General features: G+C 39.7%; 1 protein-coding gene across 5 annotated transcripts in view; it reads right to left on the reverse strand.

Moving 5' to 3' along the window:
* RAB11FIP2 (RAB11 family interacting protein 2) overlaps positions 1–14,540 on the reverse strand; it is a 57,732-nt gene extending 43,192 nt beyond the window's left edge. For 2 of the 5 annotated variants that reach the window (XM_025467374.3, XM_025467377.3), the window contains exons 1-3: positions 13,459–14,073; positions 7,348–7,793; positions 6,176–6,644 (exon numbers count right to left, since the gene is read on the reverse strand). In XM_025467374.3, the coding sequence (XP_025323159.1) occupies positions 6,176–6,644; positions 7,348–7,793; positions 13,459–13,811 (1,268 nt within the window). In that variant the 5' untranslated portion in view covers positions 13,812–14,073. Of the gene's footprint in view, positions 1–6,175; positions 6,645–7,347; positions 7,794–13,458; positions 14,074–14,317 lie in introns of those variants that run through there. The other 3 variants (XM_049103044.1, XR_004810051.2, XM_025467376.3) reach the window with 3 other exon arrangements.
* Positions 14,541–23,842: the final 9,302 nt, after the last annotated feature.

The following is a 23,842-nucleotide window of genomic DNA, read 5'->3' on the forward strand; positions in this document are numbered from 1 at the left end:
CCCTGGAAGCGAAGCTAGTGTGACCAAGTCATCTATTCAACTAGGAATTTACCAACAGAACTCCTGATTCCTATTCATCAATTAGTACTTTACTGAACTCTTATGAAATACATGATATAATTTAGATCAGTAATTTTTAGACCTGACTGAGAATCAGTGGGAAGTTCTAAAAATGCTGATTTTCATTTCAAGGCCCATTCGCACTAAAGATTCTAATTCAGTCTGCAGTATGACCGAACAAATTGTAGTTGAAAAAAAATCCTCAGGAGCCTCGGATGATCAACACTGAGGATAAGCACTGATCTAGGTGCTGTGGAGCACCCAGAAAAGAAGATTCAGCATAGCTATTAAGAAGCTTAGATAGCTTAGTAAAGAAGACTAAGACCCAGACACAATAGATATCCTAGAGCAGTTATGTTCTATATCAGCAGAAATCCAAAGGGAAACACCATGTTATTAATCAAGAAAGAATTAAAGAGTATTTAGCCTCAAGGATAGGCTAAGCACGCTCAGAGGAGTTTAGAGAGCATTCCAGGACTGAGCCAAAGGATGGTCACAGCAAGGCTTAAAGGGCCTGAAAAGAGACAGGTAAGGAAATTAAATTACCTAGAACTGAGAGATAAGGAATACTAAAAGAAAAGTTGGAGAACTAAGAAAAGCCCAAAATACAGTAAGTACATTGAAAGTTAGAAGAGTTTGGATTTGGTGTTACAAATCAGGGGTTCTTAACGCTTTCAAACTAGGCTTTTTAAACAGACTAAAGTTACCATGGCCCCAGGGCCCTAAATACCAAGTAACAATAACGCTAAATGTTATGATAAATAAATGCAAAAACCACAGTTCACTTAATACTCTCAGAGTGTCTCGTTCAGGTAAGGTTTATTTTTTTTTTTAATTTTTATTTATTTATGATAGTCACAGAGAGAGAGAGGCAGAGACATAGGCAGAGGGAGAAGCAGGCTCCATGCACCGGGAGCCCGACGTGGGATTTGATCCCGGGTCTCCAGGATCGCGCCCTGGGCCAAAGGCAGGCACCAAACCGCTGCGCCACCCAGGGATCCCCAGGTAAGGTTTAATTGGTTATGCTTGGTTAGGTGGTCTTCCACATGCATTCAGGGACCCAGGCTGCCCATCTTCTGGCTCGGCCCTTCTCAAGAATCTCTATTCAACCAGCCCGAGACTCAGCAAAATATTTCAGTCAACCCTGCAGGCCATGCAGTCTCTACTGCTGTAGCACTAAAGTAGACACAAACCGGTGTCTAGGCTGGTTAGACAGCCTAGGCTGTAATGGCTGTTTGCATCAGCAGTTACATAATTTTCCAAAAACAAAAAAAACCTGAGTGCATGTTATACCATTTTTTAAAAAACATTTTTATTCATTTATTTGAGAGAGAGAGAGCACAAGCAGGGGTGTGCTCCGCTGACACATTATTTACAAAAACAGGCAGCAAGCCAGACCCGGGACCCGTCTTGTTTGTCAACCCCTGGCCTAAGGTACTGAGGAAGAGAGGCAATATAGATGGCTGTATAGGATGTCTTCATGGGCCCGACCTGGACATGTAGATATCTCTTTCACTAACTCTTCAATAAACCACAACTTCATCACCTGTCCCCATCTGGCTAAGGGTCTGGCTGTGTTTCTGTTTTTAAAAAAGGGCACCTTGTTTGCTGAACACATTTCCACTTTCCACTTTCCACTAGAAGACTAGCCTAGTGTTAAAGAAGGAATGACTGTGAACAAATGATTAAAAATGGTATAACAGGGGGCAAGCCCCAGTGGCTCAGAGGTTTAGTGCAGGCTTCAGCCCAGGGCATGATCCTGGAGACCCGGGATCAAGTCCCACGTCAGGCTCCCTGCATGGAGCCTGCTTCTCCCTCTGCCTGTGTCTCTGCCTCCCTCTCTCTCTCTCTCTGTGTCTCTCATGAATAAATAAATAAATAAAATCTTTAAAAAAAAAAAAAAAGGTATAACAGGGGCACCTGAGGGGCTCAGTCATTTAAGTATCTGCCTTCGGCTCAGGTCATGATCCCAGAGTTCTGGGATCCAGCCCCACGTCAGGCCCCCTGCTCAGTGGGGAGTCTGCTTCTCTCTCTCCCTCTGCCCTTAACCCCCGCTCGTGCTCTCTCTCTCTTTCAAATAAATGAATAAAAATGTTTTTCAAAAAATGGTATAACATGCACTCAGGGTTTTTTTTGTTTTTGGAAAGTTATGTAACTGCTGATGCAAACAAGCATTACTTTACAAAATGTGGGGTTAACCATGCAACACACTGGTAGATACGGATGACACCAAACTACCTGTGATTTATAATTAAAAAGCAAGGTTAGCTGCAATTTTAAAACGCAAACAACTCGATACTGATCATAAATTGATGAAACATTTTCTGAAAATGGCAAGAATTCCAACGACGCTTGCCGGCGCATGTGCAGTAGGAGTTCTGCAGCATGCCAAGCGTGAGACAGTATCCAGACTTCTTAGCACTGGCAGAGACCACAAACACAGTGCGGTGTACTCACCACACCCAACTCCGTTTCTTCTGGGTCCATTGCTGAACCAGATTTCTTCACTGGCTGCACTGAGGCAGGGACATGATGAACTCTGGCCAAGGGAACATCTGCAGAAGTGATGCACGCCACAGCCAGGCCCGGCACACAAAGCCATGCCACATGTGACCCCCCTCCTCACTCTCTTCCCCTACGGCGTGGCCCTGGAGGCCGTGGGGTAAATGGTGGCACCGCGAGAAGGAAGGAGCCTGGTTCCGGAATAACGGCGTGGAGCTGTATGACCCAATGGAGCGAAACACCCCCTTCCCACCTCCCTGTCATTGTGAATCAGGTGGCGACAGCAACGAGCAGCCATGCTTTCACTGTGATAAGCCACTGAGATCTGGGGTTGTCTATTACAGTTGATAAGCTACTTAACACAGAGTTCTTAAGAAACTCCAGAAATGTGCTATTTAGGGTCTGAACGCTACATTTCAGGAGCCCTTGACACTGACTTAGATTTTGAATAATGCTTTGTTGTACATAAACAATGCACATATTTTGCCTTTGTGGGTCTGTTTTCACTGTACCAGATCTTCACAGCCCACGCCGGGCTAGAAGAGGAGCCTCAAGGAATAAAATCACGTTTTAGGAAATCGGTCTGCTATCTTGTGTTCACAGATTCAAAAATGGTTTTCTCTAACACCTACTACGTACCAAGCATCGGGCTGGAGATTCAGGGTGGAGAGCTGAATGAAATGGAGGTACGGCCCTCAAGATGTTGGTGATGGTGGGAGGGAGACCAGAGACTGGTCTATTACTGAACAACGGGATGCCCATGCAAAGCAAGACTTCCGTGTAAGAAAATGCTGCCCCAAAGGGATCCAACAGCTCTCTCAACAAGAGCAGGCAAGGCTTCAGAGAAGAGGGGCAGGTAAGGAGGAGCCTGTGAGTTAGTAAGTACAAGCCAAAGTGTTTCAAAGAACCCCGTTCTTTTTGTCGGGTGATCCAACAAAAAGCTGAATTCGTTTCCTCTATTGGTTTTATGCAAGACTATTACAGGACCTATTCCAAGAACGGAAGCAGAACGTGGTATTTTTTTTTTGTGTGGTTTACAAGGTGATTTCCTCAGGTGGATTTTACTTTTTTTTTTTTTTAACGAAGAAATAAAAACTCTGCCTTCTAAGAAAGTGTTCCTTAGTGCTGTCAAGCTTTTTGGAATAAAGAAAATTCTCCGGGCTTAATCACACCCTATCCACTTGCAGGGCAACATCACGGTCCCCCTGCACCTGTGACCACAGGTGAGCCAGCTCACTCACAAAGAACACGATCCGGTTCCACGGCTATGGACGGCATCCACCCTTTGCTCTGGCCAGAGTTCTCAGAGCCATCAGTGACAAGAGTCCGGGAAACCCTGAAGAGATCTGTTTAGCAGTACTGGAAAAAAAAACAATCTGTGGCACACATCCTAGTGACAGGAGTCTAGAGCTTCCAAAGTGCATTTGGCTTAGATGTGAATGGGAGAAACCTAAAATGTCTCCGATGATCCCCAGGGGCTGATGTAAGGACAAGAAACAGGAGCATATGGCTACACAGAAACAAAATGACCTCCACTGCATCCCCCCAAACTCCACTCAAGATAAAGCTGCTTTCCAGAGGTTTTGAACTGAACTCTCTTCCTAGATCTACTTATAGGTGATCCTTCTATTTTACACTCTAAATAAGAGCGACCCTTTAATTGCAAATGCATTTACCACAGACATAGTTTGTGACACACAGAGGAAAGGTAACTTTCCAGGAACCTACAGATGTAGTCGTCCTCATATCTGGCCTCCCGAAGAACACGACGAAGAGAAAGGCTTAAAATTTAAAAATCTTCCATTTACCAAGAAATAGCTCTCATTTCGATAGAAACAGCATTTGTACTGATGTCACCCAAACACAGCCTAAATCTGGCAAAATGCCACACTCACTTTTAAAACCTGTGGCAATCCATGTAAACAGCCCCAGTATAGAGCAATTAAAGATTTGAGGATACTTATTTTTCTACATGCTGCCATAATTTAAAAACATTATTTTCCTGCCACTGCCCATTTTTCTTGCTTTTGACTCTAAAATTATTTAAATTACGCAATCTCTTAAGTTATCTCAGACAGTTGTTTTTAATTATCTTCTTCAAAAAAAAAGTTTAGCGAAAGGGAGAAAAAGCAAATATATTTCTATTTACCACTGTAATTTAGGACTTAAGACAGTATGTGTAATATACTATGTGAAATACCAAAATAAAATATTTGAGAATACCATAATGAAACTATGGACTCTTCAGTAAAATATTAATACCACACGATAAGAATGTATTCTTTTTGAGTATAGCTAATAAAGAAAACTGAACAATACTTTTTAAAGCCACAGTAAGTATTTATTGCTAAAAAAAAAAAAAATGAAAGAGATACACGTTTCCCTCGGAAATGTTAAATGCATACTTTAACACATCATTAGAAAATGAGAGGACAGGTAGGAAAGTACCGTCTAAAAGGGTGCTTGTTAATACTATACTTTTTGTTTGCAATGGAACAAAACAAAGCACTGTTTTTGAATAAAATACTACATGACAGTATATAAAACACAGTATACAGCCACCATTCACGGGTTCCCTATTTGGGCCCTGGCTTTATACCATGTACTTGATTTATAATTTATCATCACCCAATCCTACCAAGTAGGTATTCTTTTCCTTGTTTCAAAGATGGAGAAGATGAGGTTTATAGAGGTCACAGAGCTACTGAGCCAGGATTCCCACTCTGGTTGGTATTTATACATTATAGCCTTGAGGAAAAACTTCTACATTCCATGGCAAACACTCTACCATGCTAACCTATAACTGCTTAGGATTCCAATACATTCATCTTATTCTTTGATTAAGTTTTCTTTAATCAGCTTTTCTACTGTTCACTTCTGCAAAATCCATAATCTCATTTAAAGGAATAGAGTTCCCACTTGGGCGAAGGAAGAAGTACCATTATATACAAAACTGAGAACTCAGATTTTGAAAATCTAATCTTTATCATGATAGTGATTATCCCTATGACCAGAAATCATCATACAGCTACTCTTTGATATATTTATAGTACCCAAAGGGTCACAAAATTCCAATAAACATTCACAAATAGAAGTGACTTCTAAATAGCCATTTGATGAGGCTAGTTAACACCGACGATGAAAACCATTAATACTTAACATAAGCCAGTATTTCTTAAAGAACAGCCCATAGGCTGCTATTGGCCCACTAATCCTCCCCAGAGAGCCTGTGAACTAATCCCTGGAAAATAGTATCTAGAAACCCAATGTATCACCTAAATTTCTGGCCTGAATTAACACCCAGTGGTGATTCACTCTTAACCACTCTCATCAAAAGCTATGCCATTCTCTTCCTAAGTTTCAGTGAGTTTCTGGCTCACATAGAAATAGACTAGGGTAGGGATTAAGAATCTTTTATCCTTCTAAGATAAAAAGTTCAATTCCAAAGATGTATGTAGCATTGCCTGGCTCCATAATTAATTATAAAAATAAGATAAGAATTGTGTTCAAGTCAAATAAAAGGAATTTAAAACATTCAAGTATTTAAAAGGGTATTTGATACTTTCAAGTGTAGTTTTTTTCAAAATAGCACAACTTCCCCCATGAGGCTTACCTTGAAGATGGCATTATATTTGAAGCCCTGAATTTTGTTGTAAACGGATTAGTTGACTCATAATCAAAATAGTCCTGCCGATTTTCACTAAATGCGTTAGGTGATTTCAAGTCACAAGGGCTATCAGATCCCCCATTGTTAAGTTTATCAGATCTTCGGCTATCTTTTTTTCCAGTCACTCTTTCAAACAAGCTAACTTTCTCTCTTTTCTCTCTTTTATTTTCTTTTCTTACTTCAACTGATTTTGAAAATAAATTCATGCTGCTGTCCCATGATTCACTGCTTTCTTCAAATGGATTTTTCTTCCTTGGCAGTGTTGCAAATTTTTGGGGTAATGAAGCAGTCACATTTGTAAATGGGTCATTTTGTCTTCCGAAAGACGATTCACCTTCATCCACACTGCTGTCAGGTTGGTTCATTTTAGAAGTATCAAAGCTTAATGTTCTTCTGTGTGGAGATTTGAGACTTCCTGCAAACAATTTTGTAGTTAGTACATAATCAGTGACACATTACATCACACTACTTGACACATTCTGTGTGCACACTGCTGCTTTTAGAATGAGAGCAATTAGCTATTTAAAGATATTAACCTTTAAAATAATCAAGGAAAACAATCTTAAAATGGTGAAGTATAGCAGTCTCAAGTAGGTAAGCTAATAATAATTAGCATATTGCTAGACAATCAGTAATTTACTCAGCTCAGAAAAAAACAATCACATAAACTATAATGTCAAAACCAGAGGTTCTGGTGGGCAAGATTGTGCTATAAATTCTCAAAGACTTTTTTCATCATTAGCATTAAATATACTTTGCTACTTCTGAACATACAAGATTTTTTTTCTAGGAACTTTCTGATTAAATGGAATATTTATTTATGCTTCAGGCTTTCAGGACCAAAGAAACAGCAGTAAAAAAAAAAAGATGCCAGGCCATGAAAAGCAACTGGGACTCATTTTTGTTATCATTTAATAATATAAACACAATGCTGAATGCAGACAAGTTCTGCCTTCAATAAACTTACCAATTTTGAGTATATTCGGCACTCAATAAAGAGCTAAGCTTAGAAACTACCTAGAAATTGCAATTTTTATTTTCTAACTTTATAAGCTAGACTTTAAAAATTAAAAGGGTAGTTCGGATCACTAAGGATACAATGAGAAAGTGTCACTTACCACTTTCCGGAACCACTCCAAAGGAATCTACATGCCGACCAAGAAGATGTGTTTGACCAATGGTGCCAGCAGACTTCAGTTTCTCAGAAGATATGTGGGTCCCAGTTAAGTCAGACATTGAATGTGCTGAAGAGAGTCGCTGAGGACCCAGAAGGAAAGGCTTTTTTGGTTTGGATTTCATCTGTATTTCACCACTTGAAAAGTCAGTATTGGCATCGGGTATGTGAGAACTTGGAATGATTGCAGAAGACGTATCAGAAAATGTCCCATCATTTTTTCTACCTTTCATCTTATCTTTTAATTTTGCAAAAGGAGATCTTGTTTTGTCTTTCATTGATAAGTCAAACATACTTGCTGTCATATTGTTCCGCATGAATTGAATATTGACCTTTATCTCACCCCTGTTTTTGGCTCTTTTTCCTTGTTTGGATTCTAATCTAAACCACCTTAAAGAGAAGGAAAAAACTGGGTTGTAACACACACTGCAGAGAGGATACAGGCTTGTTACGTACAAATAGCTTTTTAGGTAAAGCTATGAACCATCAAAGCAATGGAAGCATGATAGCTATTATGCATCCATCTGACTTAAGTGTTGCTATGGCCTAAGAACATTTGTTAATGTCAAAGGACTGAGGCAGAGACTATGAAATAATTCATCAATACAAACTCCTCTTGAGCACTATAAAATAATGACATTTTTAATAATTAAATATTTAGCCCCAACCCCAAAATATTTCTTCTGTAAAAGCTACTGGAAGAATTTTGTTAATATCGGAGCGCGTTGCATTACAGTGTGCTAACTGTGAAAATGACATAAGATGTGATTTAGATTCATGTAAAGCGGGCCAAAGCCTTCTCCTGAATAAAATAGGAAAAATGAGTAAAACATAGGAAGTGACAAATAGTAGTGAACCCTGTAAAGTTTTTGAAGGAAAAAGAAACCTTAAATGCTTCCTGTTAGAATCTATTTGCTTCATTTATCATTGCTACTGTACCAATACCAAAGAGAAATTATTCTAATTGGAGCCAAATCTTATGCTTTTCGTCAGTTCGCTGAATTGCACCGTCCGTTGTCAAATGACGTTACAGTAGTCCCCCTTATCCACGGTTTCGCTTTCCACGGCTTCAGTTACCAGCAGTCAACTGCGTTCTGGAAGCAGACGATCCTCTGTCTGACACAGCCTCAGAAGGTCAGTTAGCAGCCTGATGCTATGTCACAAAGCCTACGTCATTCACCTCACTTCATCTCAATACGGAGGCATTTTATCATCTCACATCATCACCAGAAGGGTGAGTACAGGACAGTAAGACATTTTAAGAAAGAGATCATATCCGCATTACTTTTATTACAGTATATAACTGTTCTACTGTATTATTAATCTCTTACTGTGCCAAATTTATAAATTAAACTTTATCACAGGTATGTACATGTAAAGGAAAACATAGTATATCTAGGATTGGGTGCCAGCCACAGTTTCAGGCTAGATCCCACTGGGGGCCTTGGAACTTATCCCCTGTGGATAAGAGGGGGCTACTGTATAAGAAGTAAAGTTTATTTTGGTTTGTTCTGTGGTGTTTTTTATCTATGAGAAAGTCTCCAGTGGTCAGTGTTACAAGTGGTCATTTTACAGAGAAAATAGCTAAAAAATACAAAAATAAAAAAATTGCAAAATCAAGCCTCGATGAGAGTTTCTATAGTATTTCCACATTTTTTTAACAATGAAGCATAACCTACAAATAGGTTACATTTATACTTAAATATAGCTCTAATCAAGTGTAACAAACTTTCTTAGCTACAAAGGAACTCTGATCTAATTTTACATTAGTACTTTCTCTCCTGTTACCAAGAAGATAAGCCAGAAGAAGCTCATGTTTACTATACATCAGGTGGAAGACTGGTTCACCAGTCTTTCCAGGCAGGAGAGAAAATTGGCACATACCATATGTACAATCTTAGAAAGTAAAACACACAAGAGAAATATCTTCATTAATTTGAAGCAATTTAATCAATTATGATCTAGTTGCATTAAAAAAAGTAATTTTTAAAAATAAAATGTTTTATAATAAAAAGCATTACCCCAAGACCCTACACTGAGAAAAGCTTTTGAAGCAAATGGTGAAATCTGAACACACAGGGACTAGAAATAGAAATAAGAAAGGACAGCAATCAACTCTGTGGAATAGAGAACCTTGAGCAATACAAAATTTAGCATTCAAAAAGCCTGGAAATGAAACAAGGTCAGACACCCCGTTATTAATTCCCAATTCTGGAAAATAAAGCCATTCTCAATGGGGGGAGAAATGCTTCTGATGGATGGTACATGGGAAATGTTCTGTAACATCTCAGGCTTTACGCAAAGTAAATGAGTACACTTTGCAGGAAGTGTACCAAAAACAAAAAAACTTAGGCCTAGAGGACTTCCATGTATACAACAAATCAAAGCAAATCTGAGGAAAAATAAATAAATCAATAACCAATAGATGGAAGGAGGTGAGAGGAATCAAAACTCACCGAATTTCAGAAATAAGACCAAATCAATGATCTACTTTAACATCCATGTTTCATAGATGAGGGAACTGGGGCACAAAGGCTAAGTAACATCCCAGTGTCAGATTAAAGCCAATAAGGAAAATACCCAAGCTGATGAATAACATCTGCATGAAAATAGAAGTTCTTTCCTATTTGATAAACCACATATGTTAATAAGGTTAAAGGCAGGGCTGGCCATGTGTTAGGGGACCCTGTGTTTAATCAGGCGGCAGTGACAACCAAGGAGGAAGGCAATACAGGTTTTCTACTGCTAAAGGGTAAGCTCCTTGAAGGCAATTTGCCTTGCATTCAACAAATGTTTACTGAATAATTTTTTTCTAAAACTATACTCTTACCGTAACCAAGCTAAAACTGTGTGCGTGTTGCACCATTTTGTTTTATGGTAGGGAACACTAAAGACTCATCAGGTAAGCTTAAAAGAATCAAGCAAGTCAGTATTTGAATACAAACTCTAAATACAGGATAGTTTCCATCCCTCCACTCCCGGGGGGGTGGGGGGGGTGGGTGGGGAACTGCAAAGAACTTTTAACAAATGTATAAAACTTAAAACTTAGGCATGACAAACTACCTTAGCTGCTTTGTTTTGAAAGTGAGGTAATGGGGAAGTCTTAATGAGACCTTCAAGAATCATTCCAGAGATAGCACTCATTTTCCCAGGCTTCAAAAAGATAAAATGAAGACACAGCATTTGGGGCTTAGTGGATTAATGCTGATTTTTTTTTCACCTCTGGAGTGCTGTTTTTAAACTGTATATGGCCTCTGTTCAATTTTTAGTGGGCACAGGTCCATGTTCAAAAACCACCACACATGTGGGAACTATTCCCAAGCAATTGGTGCTGTGTGGTCAGAAACGGGACAAGATTGGCAGGAAGGGTGCCAGAGGCCAGGACACAGGTGCACTGCAGAAACTCGCACAAAAGTCCTAAAATCTGCATGTGTTTGAGTCATACCTAACTCTAGGGACTCTGATTGTTATTACTTTTCATGAGCATTAAAAAAAAAAAATCACCCATTCCTGTTGTAAAAAAAAAATCAATAGATATTACATAACAGCATGAACGATTTTACCATTCTATTATTAAACACTGCATTATTTCCTTAAATCTCATGCCAGAACCAACCCAGACACCCATAAAAGTGGGAGATACAGAAGTTCTCTTTCCATGCCCCACTCAAAATGTTATGACTCGGGCCCTTTCCCTCTCCTTAAAAGAAAAAAAGAAGAATGGCATTTAATTTTAAATTATAAAAATAAGTAAAATAATAGTTTTAGCCATCACACTTCTTTGCCTATCATGACACAATTGGAAGACAAGCTGTAAATACTTGTCTTCAGTGTCAAGAGTATAAAATGTCACACCCAGCAGTTTCATGGGACTTCTAAATCAGCTGGTAGCCTTCATCACTCATACTGGTTTTCTAAAAAGCACTTGGGGATATGCCGACAAGGCTCAGCACTGTGCAGAATATTAAATATCTTTCTTGCAATACACCGGTGGCCCAAGTTCATCTTGTACTGTACCACATGCACAGCTGTGCTGGAAAAGGAAGCTATTAAATATATTAAAAAACTAGAAATATTACCAATAAAGATATCTCATCAAATATGTGGTCCTCATTTATCCACAAAGAAAATGGGATTTAATAACATCTGAAAATCACTCTGCATGCAATAACATCACAAGCCCTGTTGAGAACATTTAAAAGCATTTTCCTCCTGAAAGTTCTAATCAATTTTATTTAGTAGCCAATAGAGAATTTCTGTAGGGAGACCAGGATAGGAGAGTTACTTATGGCCAAATTTATTGTAATTCGGATGTTGCCAAAGATAAGGAGTAAAGCAAGGAGGAATTTTAAAAGCTCACTTCATCCTCTGAATCTCTGGATTCACAGTTGGGCCTACTTTCGCTCGGAAAATTTAGATTTCATAGGAGGCCTGTAATAGGTCACTCATTAACATAAAAAGTACCAAAAAAGGCAGCATAACATTTGCAGTTACAATATACTAGAAAGTCTACTTTCAAAACACTTTAAATATCATAGGGTAAGTTTCATCCAAAATTGGTGATTTGAACAAACTGCTTGGTGATCATCTATCTTTCAGCTAATGAAAAACTAATGAAAAACTCCTCAGAGGAAATTTTGTAGGTAACAAATACCATTTTGTAGGTAGCAAACACTTATCAAAAATCATCAATATACATTCAATTTTACATTTTTTTAAAACTTTTCTCTCCTTTTTCTTAAAATACTGTTATCTCCTGAGTAAATATTTACCATTTTTCCTCTTGCATTCCTAGTACTTATCTGTCTATCCCTTTACCTTTCACGTACTAAATCTTACATAAAGTCCTGATTTAAAAAAAAAAAAAAAGGTAATAAAAATAAAAACTCCAATCAAGAGAAGCTTGCAGGAAGATGTACAGAGAATATAGTAAGGCACACTTGTTGTAAAAATGTAATATGAAATGGACATGAACTTCAAGAAAGTTACCATTATCAAAAGTTTTCAAAAGGGCAAATAAATTTCGGTCACGTGGGAAACACCAAAGCTGCTTTGGACACTTGAAGTCCTCTTACAAACTCAACCTATATTTTTCTCTCATTAATTCCGTTAATTTCAAGGTTCTCTCAGATCAGGTTTAAGGAAGGGTGAGTATATCTGTATCTCCGAAAACATGTAATTTTCCGACTTAAGACATAACATCCAAGTGTTAATTTATATCATCCTTTTTTAAATGACAACGTATCTCTCCTGAGCTTGAAAGTCAGAGGTAAAAGGATGTGTTTGCAGTGAAGACGCCCCTGAATCACTTCATCACAAGAACTCCATCACTACCTGCAACACGCGGGCTTTACAGAACTATTTCCGAAGTAATACACGAACTCCAATAGGTTGTGAATTCACAGAAAAATGTCAGCGTGCATTCAAGGTTGCGAATGTTTGTACACACTTAAAATTTTTTTCTTTCAACAGCTCTAGACTCCATCGAGATGTACTGACCCTGAAAGATGGCTGAGCTAAAACACCGGCCAGCTTGTGTTTCTAAAGCTGAAACGAAATCCTGACCTCTAAATTTGGTAATAGACCTTTAGACAACTTCAAAATTCAACATGAGACCTTATATTGACAGATTTAATTCTCCATTTCCTGGCAAACTGTAGTGTTTAACGATCACAGCAACTCACACAAGTTTTAGGTGGTCAGCACTGTGATCAAGTCCTCTTACAAGCGGTGAAAACCATGTCAGTTTGCTTAAAATCCGGTGCAAAATACTCAATTATTTAACATGTTTACCTTAACCAGAAATGCGAGAGTAATGGATCATTACTGCCTCCGTTTAAAAATATATATATATTTCTTCACAAGGGCTATGTTTTACTCCAGATTCGTGCAACCATGGTGCTTACAACTAGGTCATATTTCACTCCAAAAAAAAAAAAAAAAAAAGAGAGAGAGAGAGAGAGAGAGAGAGAGAATGCCCCAAATAATTTCCAAGAACAGAAAATCCGTAAATAAGATAATCTCCCCCAAATTCAAAATAAATTACATAACTTACTCTGTTTTCCTTCTTTGTTTGTCCTCAAAGATGTCATTGAGGTTGATTGCCACCTGCCCTAAAAACTTATCCAGACCCACCAGGGACCTGTGCATAACTATGAGGAAAAGGATGTATTTCTCGGGATTCCCCTGCATTAGCAATCCAGGGAGCTCAAAGGAGGCCTCCTCCTTCCAGACAGGCTCAAGGGTTTTCTCAGCTACAGAGGTGGAGTACTTTTCCTTGCCCAGCTGAATTATGGTGTATGTGTCATTGGTGCCACTTTTGCCTTTTGGCTTAAGATCTTTGGCTTGGAGCACTGTGACCTGCACGTGGGTAGGAAACCACTTTTGGGCTTGCTCGGACAGCATCATTCTGGGTCTTTGGGGGGGTTGTGGTGGTGGTGGTTTCCCTCGGCGCCCCGAGCCCCTCCCGCGGGGAGAGCCTAATTCCTGAATCACTGCATCCTCCGGGCACCCGGCGGCGGCAGGCGAGCTCACGGCTGCCCGCCGGGCCCGGGGCTCGCGGCGCGGCGCCTCGCTGGGGCGGCCCGGGGGCGCGGCTGCGCTGGGGGGGCCCTCTCCGCGGCAGGGGCCCGGGGGCCCAGCATCCCCGCCGCCCCCGGCCGAGCCGCCCGCGCCTCCGCGCCGCCCGCTGCGGGGACCGGCCCCGGGCTGCGGCGGCGGCGGCGGCGGCGGCGGCGGCGGCGGCGGGCGGCTCCCGGGCCTGCGGGCGGCTGAGGCCTGGCCGCCGGGGCCCGCGCGGAGCCGCCCCCGCCCCCGGCCCCGGCCCGCACCCCCGCCGCCTCCGCGCCTCCCGCCCGCCCGCGCTGCTCGGCGGGCCCGGCCCGGCTCCTCCTTCCGACCCCGGTAATACGAACCGCCGGCGGCTCGCGCGGCCTGGCTCCCTCTAGCAAACCTCGCCCTCCTCCTCCGCCTCCTCCGCCTCCTCCCCCTCGCCTCGGCTCCTCCTCTCGGGCGGGGGCGGGGCGGGTCGCCTGGCCGCGGAGCTGGACCGGGAGGGCAGGGACGCGGCGCCCCAGCGGCTGTCAGGGCGGCGGACGCCGGGCTCAGCCTCGCGGGGCCCGCGGCTCCCAACCCCCGGCGGGCGGCGGCGGCGGCGGCGGCGGCGGCACTTCCGGGTTGGCCGCCTCCATGTTGAACTCGGGAACGCGAGGGGCGGGGCCGGCGGGGTCAGGGGTCAGCGCCTCCCTGGTTGCCGTGGCGACCGGCGGCGCGCGGCGCGAGCTCCGGGGCCCGGGGCTGGGTGCGCCTCCTCGGCTTCGCGCCCGGCGCGGGGGCCTGCAGGGGCGCTGGGCTCCCAGGACCGGGCGGGGCGGCCTGCCGCGGGGGGCGCGGGGGGAGCGCTCCTGAGGGGTGGCAGCCGCAACCCGGGCCCGCCCGATCTGGGGAGGGATACCCGGGTTCGGTCTTTGGAAAGCGTGTTGGCTGCCTGCGCCCGGATGGATGCCTGGCGCCTGGCACAGAGCGGGTGGGTGTCAGATAGATGGTGGCTGGCGCGGCGCATCGGCCCTCTTCATTGACCGAAAGCACCCTTTTCCCCAACCCCTTACCCACTCTTCTCTAATTCACTGGGAAGACGTCCTCCACCTCCAATGGAAGAAGAGGGGGAAAGCAGATGGAAGGTTCCAGAACCACACAGGAATCAATAAAGATCGGGAGAGACACTGGGGCTAGAGTCAGAAGAGCTGATCCCCGCCCCCCCCCCCCATGTCTGCCATCATCAGCCTGTGTGACCTTGGACAAGTCTTCGCCCCTCCCCGAGCCTCAGCTTCCTCGGGGGCTAGGACACCCCCTGGGCGCTCACTGTGTAGACTATCCACCTTTTGAAGCCGAACCCAGAGAGGACTCTCCTTCACCAAGGGCTGCGGACGGCTGTCTCACCTGTGCCTGTGGGCAAAACCTGATGGACACACGCGCTGTAGGAATGCAAGGGGCGTTTTAGGAGAAGCCAATACTGGGGACCCCTGGGTGGCTCAGGGGTTGAGCGTCTGCCTTGAGCTCAGGGCATGATCCTGGAGTCCTGGGATCGAGTCCCATGTTGGGCTCCTTGCATGGAGCCTGCTTCTCCCTCTGCACGTGTCTCTGCCTCTCTCTTTCTGTGTGTCTCTCATGAATAAATAAAATCTTAAAAAGAGAGAGAGAGAGAGAAGGCAATACTGAGCTTTTTCCGGACTAGCCAGATCTAGTGGGGCTGATGACTCGGAGCCTTGCTGGATGCTCTGCCTCTGCCAGAGATTCAGTGTGTGGCCTGTGATGGGCACTTACCTGAGGCAAGGAACTGAGATTCTGGGAGCCTCCATCTCTTTGTCCATAAATTGCAGATAAAATGGCTACTGTTGGCTTTTTATTTTATTTTATCACGACTAAAATAGTTTGGAGGAGTATTCTGAGATACTGTACATTTTCTGGCATATGTGGCCCCGAGTCTCCTTTCGCCCCTCTCTTTCCCCATTACAAGAGACATTTGTATACTACCTTTATTGTATTTTTTTCTGTCCGTGTCTTATCTTCCCAAGGAAATTTTTTTTTTAAGATTTTATTTATTTATTCATGAGAGACACAGAGAGAGGGAGAGAGAGAGGCAGAGACATAGGCAGAGGCAGAGGGAGAAGCAGGCTCCATGCAGGGAGCCTGATGTAGGACTGGATCCTGGCACTCCCGGATCACACCCTGGGTGGAAGGCGGGTGCTAAACTGCTGAGCCACCCAAGGATCCCCCTTCCCAAGGAAATTCTAAATTCTTTAGACTGCCTTGTGTATCGTGGATCCTCCCTTCACAGTGCCTAGCATCCAATGCATTTTCTCCCTTTGTAGGATGAATTTTGAGAGTGAAACAATATAATAGATGTGTGTACACTTTTCCAACTAAAAATGGCCACAAAAGTAAGCTGGTATATAATTTTTTGGCAAGGTTTAAAACTTTTCCACTTAAGGACATTATGTGCTCCGTGTTCCTCAGTGTCCCGTGTTTGCAGGATACCAGCACTGAAAACAAACAGGGGTCTTTTCATATAATATTTTTTGAATGGAGTTAGGTGAAGGCCCACTATATTTGTGTTAGAAGAGTAGCCATTGAAGAATCTTATTGGGGGAGGGGAGACCTTATGTGTTATTTTAGTCTTGTGGAAGAAGGGACTTTCCTCATACTAAAAGACAACACCAGGAATCTCAAAGACAACCCAAATTCTAGCACATTCTTTCGGGAACCCACTGACACTTGCTAGTGTCTATAGATTTCCTTTCATGTATTGGGAATTCTCAGTTTTTTAGTATTACTTACACACGTGGCTGGTGTAAGTTCTACATGAAGTAGTCACTCCCAAATGAGACCCTGGATTAGTTTACCACCAGAATCTTCAGGGACACAAATGAGAGATGAATCTGAAATGATACTGAGCTAGACACCATCTAGAATGAAAAGACCTGGTTTTAGGTCATTCTAAGAAAAGCATACCATAAATATGTTTAAAAAAATTTTTTTGCCATCTCTGAGCCAGTGTATGAAAAAGCCATGTGTGGAAAATAAAACAAAATAATCATCGTACTGTGAATATACAGCATCTGGATCCCAGAGTGGGCAGTTGTCAACTTTAAAGAAAAATATTCTTAGGGATTTTTAAAGAGTGCACTGAACAGTCAATGGTGGAATTTCAAGCAGGATCTCCAGCGAGAAATAATTTGACACCTGAAAGTTACAAAAACAAAATGAAACATCATAAAAACAAATTTAAGTTTAGAATTTTTACCATTGCATTTTTAAAGTCTTCATGTCTCTATTAAAAGTTGTAATTAAATAAACAATAGGCAATTAATTATAAGAGTGGATGTGTGTTTCTAAAGAGCTTAAATTGTTTGGTAAGCTTTATTAATGATTATAAACTTGTTTACAAGTATCATTTCACTCATCTCTGAAATATAGTCATCTCTAGGGTGGAAGTTGGCAGCAGTAGTTCACAGCAACACAATAACATACTCCAACACAATTCAGGGAATACTCCAAAGGCAAGAGCTAAACAATTAGAATTGCTAACATCTCTTCCTGTAGCACCCACATTTCTTTTGAGTTTTCCCAAAACCTAGCTAGAGCCAAAATTGTTTGGATTTTACTATCTGGCAAGATCAGAAGTTATGACCTAATGTGCGTAAGCCAGAATAAGAAAATAGCATATTTTTGTCCCAGGGAAGTAAATAACAGCAACAAAAATGAGCTACATAGAAGCAAGAATTACACTGTAAAAGTGAAGTGATTTCCTATAGGTAAGTGTTTTTTTTCTTTTTTGATTATTTATTTAAAAAGTAAAAACATGTCAGTTGGATCAAATATGTGGTTGGCTCAAAGAGAGAAATAATGGCAGTTATATAAGATCTGGGATCAAAGTGGTTCTGCAGAATGTTTATTGTCTTACAGTTTACAAAATTCTTCTTATTAATTTTAAAGAAATACATATTCAGTAATTTAAAAGGGGGAGAAGGATTGCATACATAAAGACAACACACCAAACTTGAAGAGTCATTTTTTTTATTATTATTATCCTATGACTAATGATATGTGCAGAAATGTTTGGTATTGGGAAACCAAATACCAGCACTTGGGAAAATAAGATCTTAAAGGAGTAAAATGCTGAAAGTTCTCATTTTAAACTGTTACAATGCCTGTTGCAACGAATAAGAACAATTTGACCAGAAAGTAAAAATGGTCAACATTTATTCTCCAAAAGTGGAAGATTTCGCTAGTTGAAAATATTGAGTAAGTGCTACATGTCTAAGTCAAGTCCCATAAGGAGACTTATTCCAAGCACTATAAAAGATTTTTCCCTTTGGGCATCAGTATCTCTAAACTCGCACCTTGTGAATTGATTGTAGGACAATTATAACGCTCTTGGTGTTTAAATAACCCACTAGGTCACTCCCATATACATTATATAACAGATATTATTTTCCATTTGGAGGTTCAAAGATACAAGGACAACCAGAAGCTTTCCCAAAATATCATCACAATCTTCAGACTTCAAATACACACACACACACACAAACACTTGAGATATATATACAAAATTTATATATCCCAAAAAATATATTTTATCAAAAATATACAAAACTTACATACATATGGCAAAACTCCCGTTATATTGAAGATACATACATAGATTAATCTTCACATAACCAGTCAAAAAAATAAAATAAAAGAGTATTTGGCAAATTGATTTGAAATTATAATCACAATAAGCTAGTATTTGGGGGAGGGAGATGATCGTTTTGTTTTCATCATTAGGTGGCTTGATTTGTCTTCTGAAATTGGGCAGTGTATGGACACAGTTTGTGGTGCCTGAGAAGCAGTGTGGTGTGTAGTATAAAGAGCTCGAGTCAGCAATGTGGGTCTTAATCCTAAATCTGCCTATTACTAGCTACATATCTTTAGGGAAGTAATTTCCTTTTCTTGGACCTCTGTTTTTTCATCTGTAAAATAAGAGTCTATAATAGGAACCACTAAAGCATTCTATAATATTTAATAATTCTAAGTAGTACATCCACAATACAAAGAAGCAAATTGCATTTTAATTTAATTGAATTTGGTCAATATACTAAAGCAGATTCTCTTTCTATGTAACTTATTAATAAAGGATCCTCTAAGAGAAAAAAAATCTTATAAATGTCTTGAGAGTTCTCCCAAATGAAAATGATCATCACAGAAAGGAAATAAATATAACATTTATTAATAGACTCTACATGAAAAAAATTGATACTCAAAATTTGGAAGAAATGACACGTAAGCGTACTCAGTTTTGGAAAGACTGAAACTTTTCACTTGTAGTAATAAACGTAACTTCTATTCATACTATTTGTAGCTCTTTCAAACTATGAAGACATGCCGACTGAGGAAGATAGGGGTTTATGGACCAGAATAGATATTTGCACATCAGAATGTTTTGTGTGTGTTGGGATCCCTGGGTGGCACAGCGGTTTGGCGCCTGCCTTTGGCCCAGGGTGCGATCCTGGAGACCTGGGATCAAATCCCACGTTGGGCTCCCGCTGCATGGAGCCTGCTTCTCCCTCTGCCTATGTCTCTCTCTCTCTCTCTCTCTCTCTCTGTGACTATCATAAAAAACTTAAAAAAATTTTTTTTAAAAAAAGAATGTTTTGTGTGGATGTCTTTTTAATTTCCTCCTCATGCAATCATACTATTATGTTGTGCAATTTTTGTTCCCTTGACAAAATTTACTCATGTTAATGCACAAAGCATGAATTGATTTACTTTAACTGTTATATGGTGAATGACCCCCATTGGCTCTTTTTCTTTCCAAAGGATGTTTAAATTGTTTCTGATTTTTTCCTATCAGAAACAATGCTGCAGAGATATCTATGCATGTCTCTTATGCGCATGTGCAGGGAATTGGTTTGTTTTTTTTGTTTTGTTTTGTTTTGTTTTTGTAACCATACCTCTTTTTGACAACTGACACCGAAATTATTAGGAGTTTGTGAATGATAGTGTGGAAAACCCATGGGCCTGAGCATTAGATCTGTCCTGGGTCTCCAATTGAGAAGTTGTTATCCTAATAAGTCATAATCTTTCTGTGCCACTGAGGTCCCTTCCATCTTCAGAATTCTCAAAGTCCTTTATAAGTATTACATACATTATATATATAATATATAATAGAATATTATATAATTATAGATTATATAATGTATATATTTATATATAATATATATTATTATATATGTAAATATGCACTATTAATATAATGTATATGATGTATAACATAATATGATATACTGTATATCATAAATTATATATAATATATGCCACATAATATCCAGTAACTCATATTAATTTATATATACTATTTACTATCATTTTATACTATATATACTATTTATGCTATTTTACTTTATACTACATATGCTATTAACATATATAACATATGATATGTATAATTTATAGTATATTCTTTTAGGTTATATCATATATATTAATTTATATATGATTACTTCCTCTCTATATATTTATATATATAATAAAATAAATTTACATATGTATGAAATTACTGAAGAGCAAAGATTATTGTTAATAGATAAAAGTTTTGTGAAACTTAGATATTTATCTTTAAGTTTCAATTGTCTCATCACCATGAACCTTTCTGAAATCTCCTAGAATATTGCAACTTGTATAGACTTATGTAAAGGTTAACAGAGACTGGATAATTTTGAATATTACTGAAAGTAATATTTCCCAGAGTTACATATCAGAGTTATGAAAATTCATCACCTTTGTACTGTGTAAACATGTTAGCATTTTTTCAAGTTCAGTTAAAATCCAAGATGGAGGATTATTTTTTAACGAAAAATAAGGGATTAGAATTATAATATTTCTGGAACTAATGTATGTGCTCATTTGGAGCTCATTAAACTAATAGGCAGCTGGCAGAAACATTTGGTGGTTAGGGTTTTTTTCCCCTCTATAAAATCCAGTACTCTAGTAGTCTCTCCCTTTCTACTTATTTAATATATGCTAAACCAAGCAAAAGGCATTAAAAGTATTTGAGATATATATATATATATATGATATAATATATATAAATCACATAGTGTGTGTGTATGTGTGTGAGAGAGAGAGAGAGAGAGAGAGAGAGAGAGACAAAGCCTGGTTGGGTGGAATGAGGGGTTGCATTTTGAGGGATAGATCTAACTCTTTTTGTTCTAGGGTCAGATTTTATACTATCTCTGCCAAGCAGTTTTCAACCAGCCTGAACAATGTTCTAGTCCATCTGAATATCTGATAATAAAGATAGTTTGGCTTAGAACTGGGTGCTTATCTTTTACCTAGCCTGATTTAGGTCACCTTCAGAGCACTTACAGGTTATGATACAGAAAAGGACTGTTATAAGACTGTATAATAATCATTTTCAAGTTATCGGAATCATTAATGATACATAGTTAAGCATAGGACTTAGCTTGGCAATGTAGACTTAAAAGAAATACCTGCGTCCAGGAAGTTAAGTAGTACAATAGAACACTGAACTGAGAGAAGTCATTTGACTCAAACAACTGTTTTCTATGACCTTGAGCAACTTAAATTCTTCCTCAATAGAATAACGACTGTAAATTTCTTTTATCACCAAACTTGGATCTAGGTTTACGCAGAATATCTTCCCAATAGACTGACATCATTGAGCCACTGAGTTTTATTGTGGTTGTTTATCAGGCATAAGCCAGAGTTTAAGGTATTTACATTGTGTAATTTGTGTCTATAACTATGCTCTTGTAACCTGAGGCCTTAAAAAAATTGAGGAAGTTAAGAAAAAAAAAAACACTCCCATCCAAATATGAAGTGCATTGTGTGAATTTCTAAGTTAAAGTTTTGCCTAAATCATCTTTGTAATTTTGAGGGGTTTTGTTTTCCCTTTCTAGATGCACTTGGACATTGGAAAGGGATGGAACAAACTGGCTTCGTACAAGTGAAGTCTGATGCATTAGGCATTTCAACAATCAAGGGCTGTCAACGTTTTCTAGGGCAAGATTTTTCTCCAAAGTTCCTGGGATATAGACATTTGCTTAACTTTCCTTGAGTGCCTAGCCCAGGACAGGTTTTGTCCCTTGGACACTAACTACCAGTGTGACATGGGGCAAATTATGTCCTCTCTAAATTTAGGTTTGTCTGTAAAATGGGTTGTCAGGAGGATTAAATGAAGGGTCAGGTACAGTTCAGGGAGGGCCTGGTACATAGGAAGTGCTCAAAAGACATTTGTTGCTGTTGGGTTGATGGTGCAACTCCACTTCTCTTTGCAACCGCTTTCCTCATATCTGAAAACAAAGACCGGACAACAGTTGTTCTAGGCTGTTCTTCACCAACTAATTCAGGATCTGAGGCTGCAGCAGATGCCCTTCCTTGCCCAGCAGGCAAGAGTCAGTGAATGGAGACCCTGAGTTACTCCTGTCTTAAGCCAAATACAACATTGTTAGACACTTTTTCCAAACAAAAATGGAAATAAAATAACCCCTTAATAAGACTTCAAACCGTCACTTAAAATTTAATAATGATTCACTAAACTATGATTTTAACATCTCCATAAAAATTAATCTGATTTCTGAGTTGCAGAAAAATAAGGACTCCTTAAATTATACAGCTTCCATCTCTACAAGTAGCTGAATTAGAAACTTAAGTAATAGATCGTATACCAGATAATATTTTAATATACTAGGTTTTCACATTAAATTGTGAAATAATGAATTTAAAATGAATTTAAATGAATTTAAAACAAAAACATGACATCCTTTGATACACCTAGTAACACATATTTGGCTACTAATCCATGTTTTCTGATTTCTTTGCACCGATACTCTAATTTGAAGCATGTTATCTCTTTTAATAAAAACAATAGCTAACATTTGCTGATTGCTCACCTTATGCTAAATGCCTTAACATCACAATCCCATTTAATTTCAAAGAGGTAACACTACAGTCAACACAAACATTACCACTATGTTTTCCTAACCCATCACAAAGAATGAAGGGAGTCTGTGTGGTGAACTCTCCTCTTTAGGCATTGCTCACACCAGGATGAGGGAGGAAACTTGGAAACCAAATCCTTCATATCCTTTGATCAACTCTCATACTTAGACTGGCTTTAAGCATTATTATAATATCCTTGACGCAATCCCAGAGCCTAGCACTGCTTTAGTGAAAGCACAGACAAGCAAAAGACAATTGATCTATTTTGCAACTCATAGCATCTTCTGTGAAGCAGCAGCTGGACATCCATAAACTGAGGGACTGAGGTGCATTAGTGAACACATTGAGAAAAAAAAAATCACTTTTTACGTTACAAAATTCTCCTACTTTCATAATCAAAAGACAAAATGTTAACAGTGTCTTGTGGAAAAATACTGGATTTTCATTCAGGAGTACAAAACTCACACACCATCTCAACCTACCAATTACATTTATTGGACATTTGCTGAAGAGTAAAACGCACTAATGTATGTAAAAGCATTTTGTTAAGCTGTAAAGAATTTTATAAGATTTCATCATAATTTTTAGGTGTATATCTAAATATATACCTCTTAGCATTCACACATTGTCTTAGCATCAAAAATTGCTTAAAATGATTAAGAGTTGAACAGATTTAAGAACAAGAAAATTCTACTTTGCCATCATACAAACTATGTTAAATTTAATCAACTTTACAAGGTACTGAAAATAAGAACTTGCTAGCTAAGTGGATAAATACAAGTGATGGATCAAAACTGGTTGACCATTGCAGAAAAGATTACATTGTATTGACAGATTAAATTCAAATTTATTGTGAAATGAAAAGCCTACTTCCTTCTTGGAAAAACACACTTTCACAAGCTCATGTGGCTGCAAGTTTGATAATATGTTGATAA

This window comes from Canis lupus, chromosome 28, assembly GCF_003254725.2.
Source record: "Canis lupus dingo isolate Sandy chromosome 28, ASM325472v2, whole genome shotgun sequence".
In the NCBI taxonomy this organism is placed as follows: domain Eukaryota; kingdom Metazoa; phylum Chordata; class Mammalia; order Carnivora; family Canidae; genus Canis; species Canis lupus.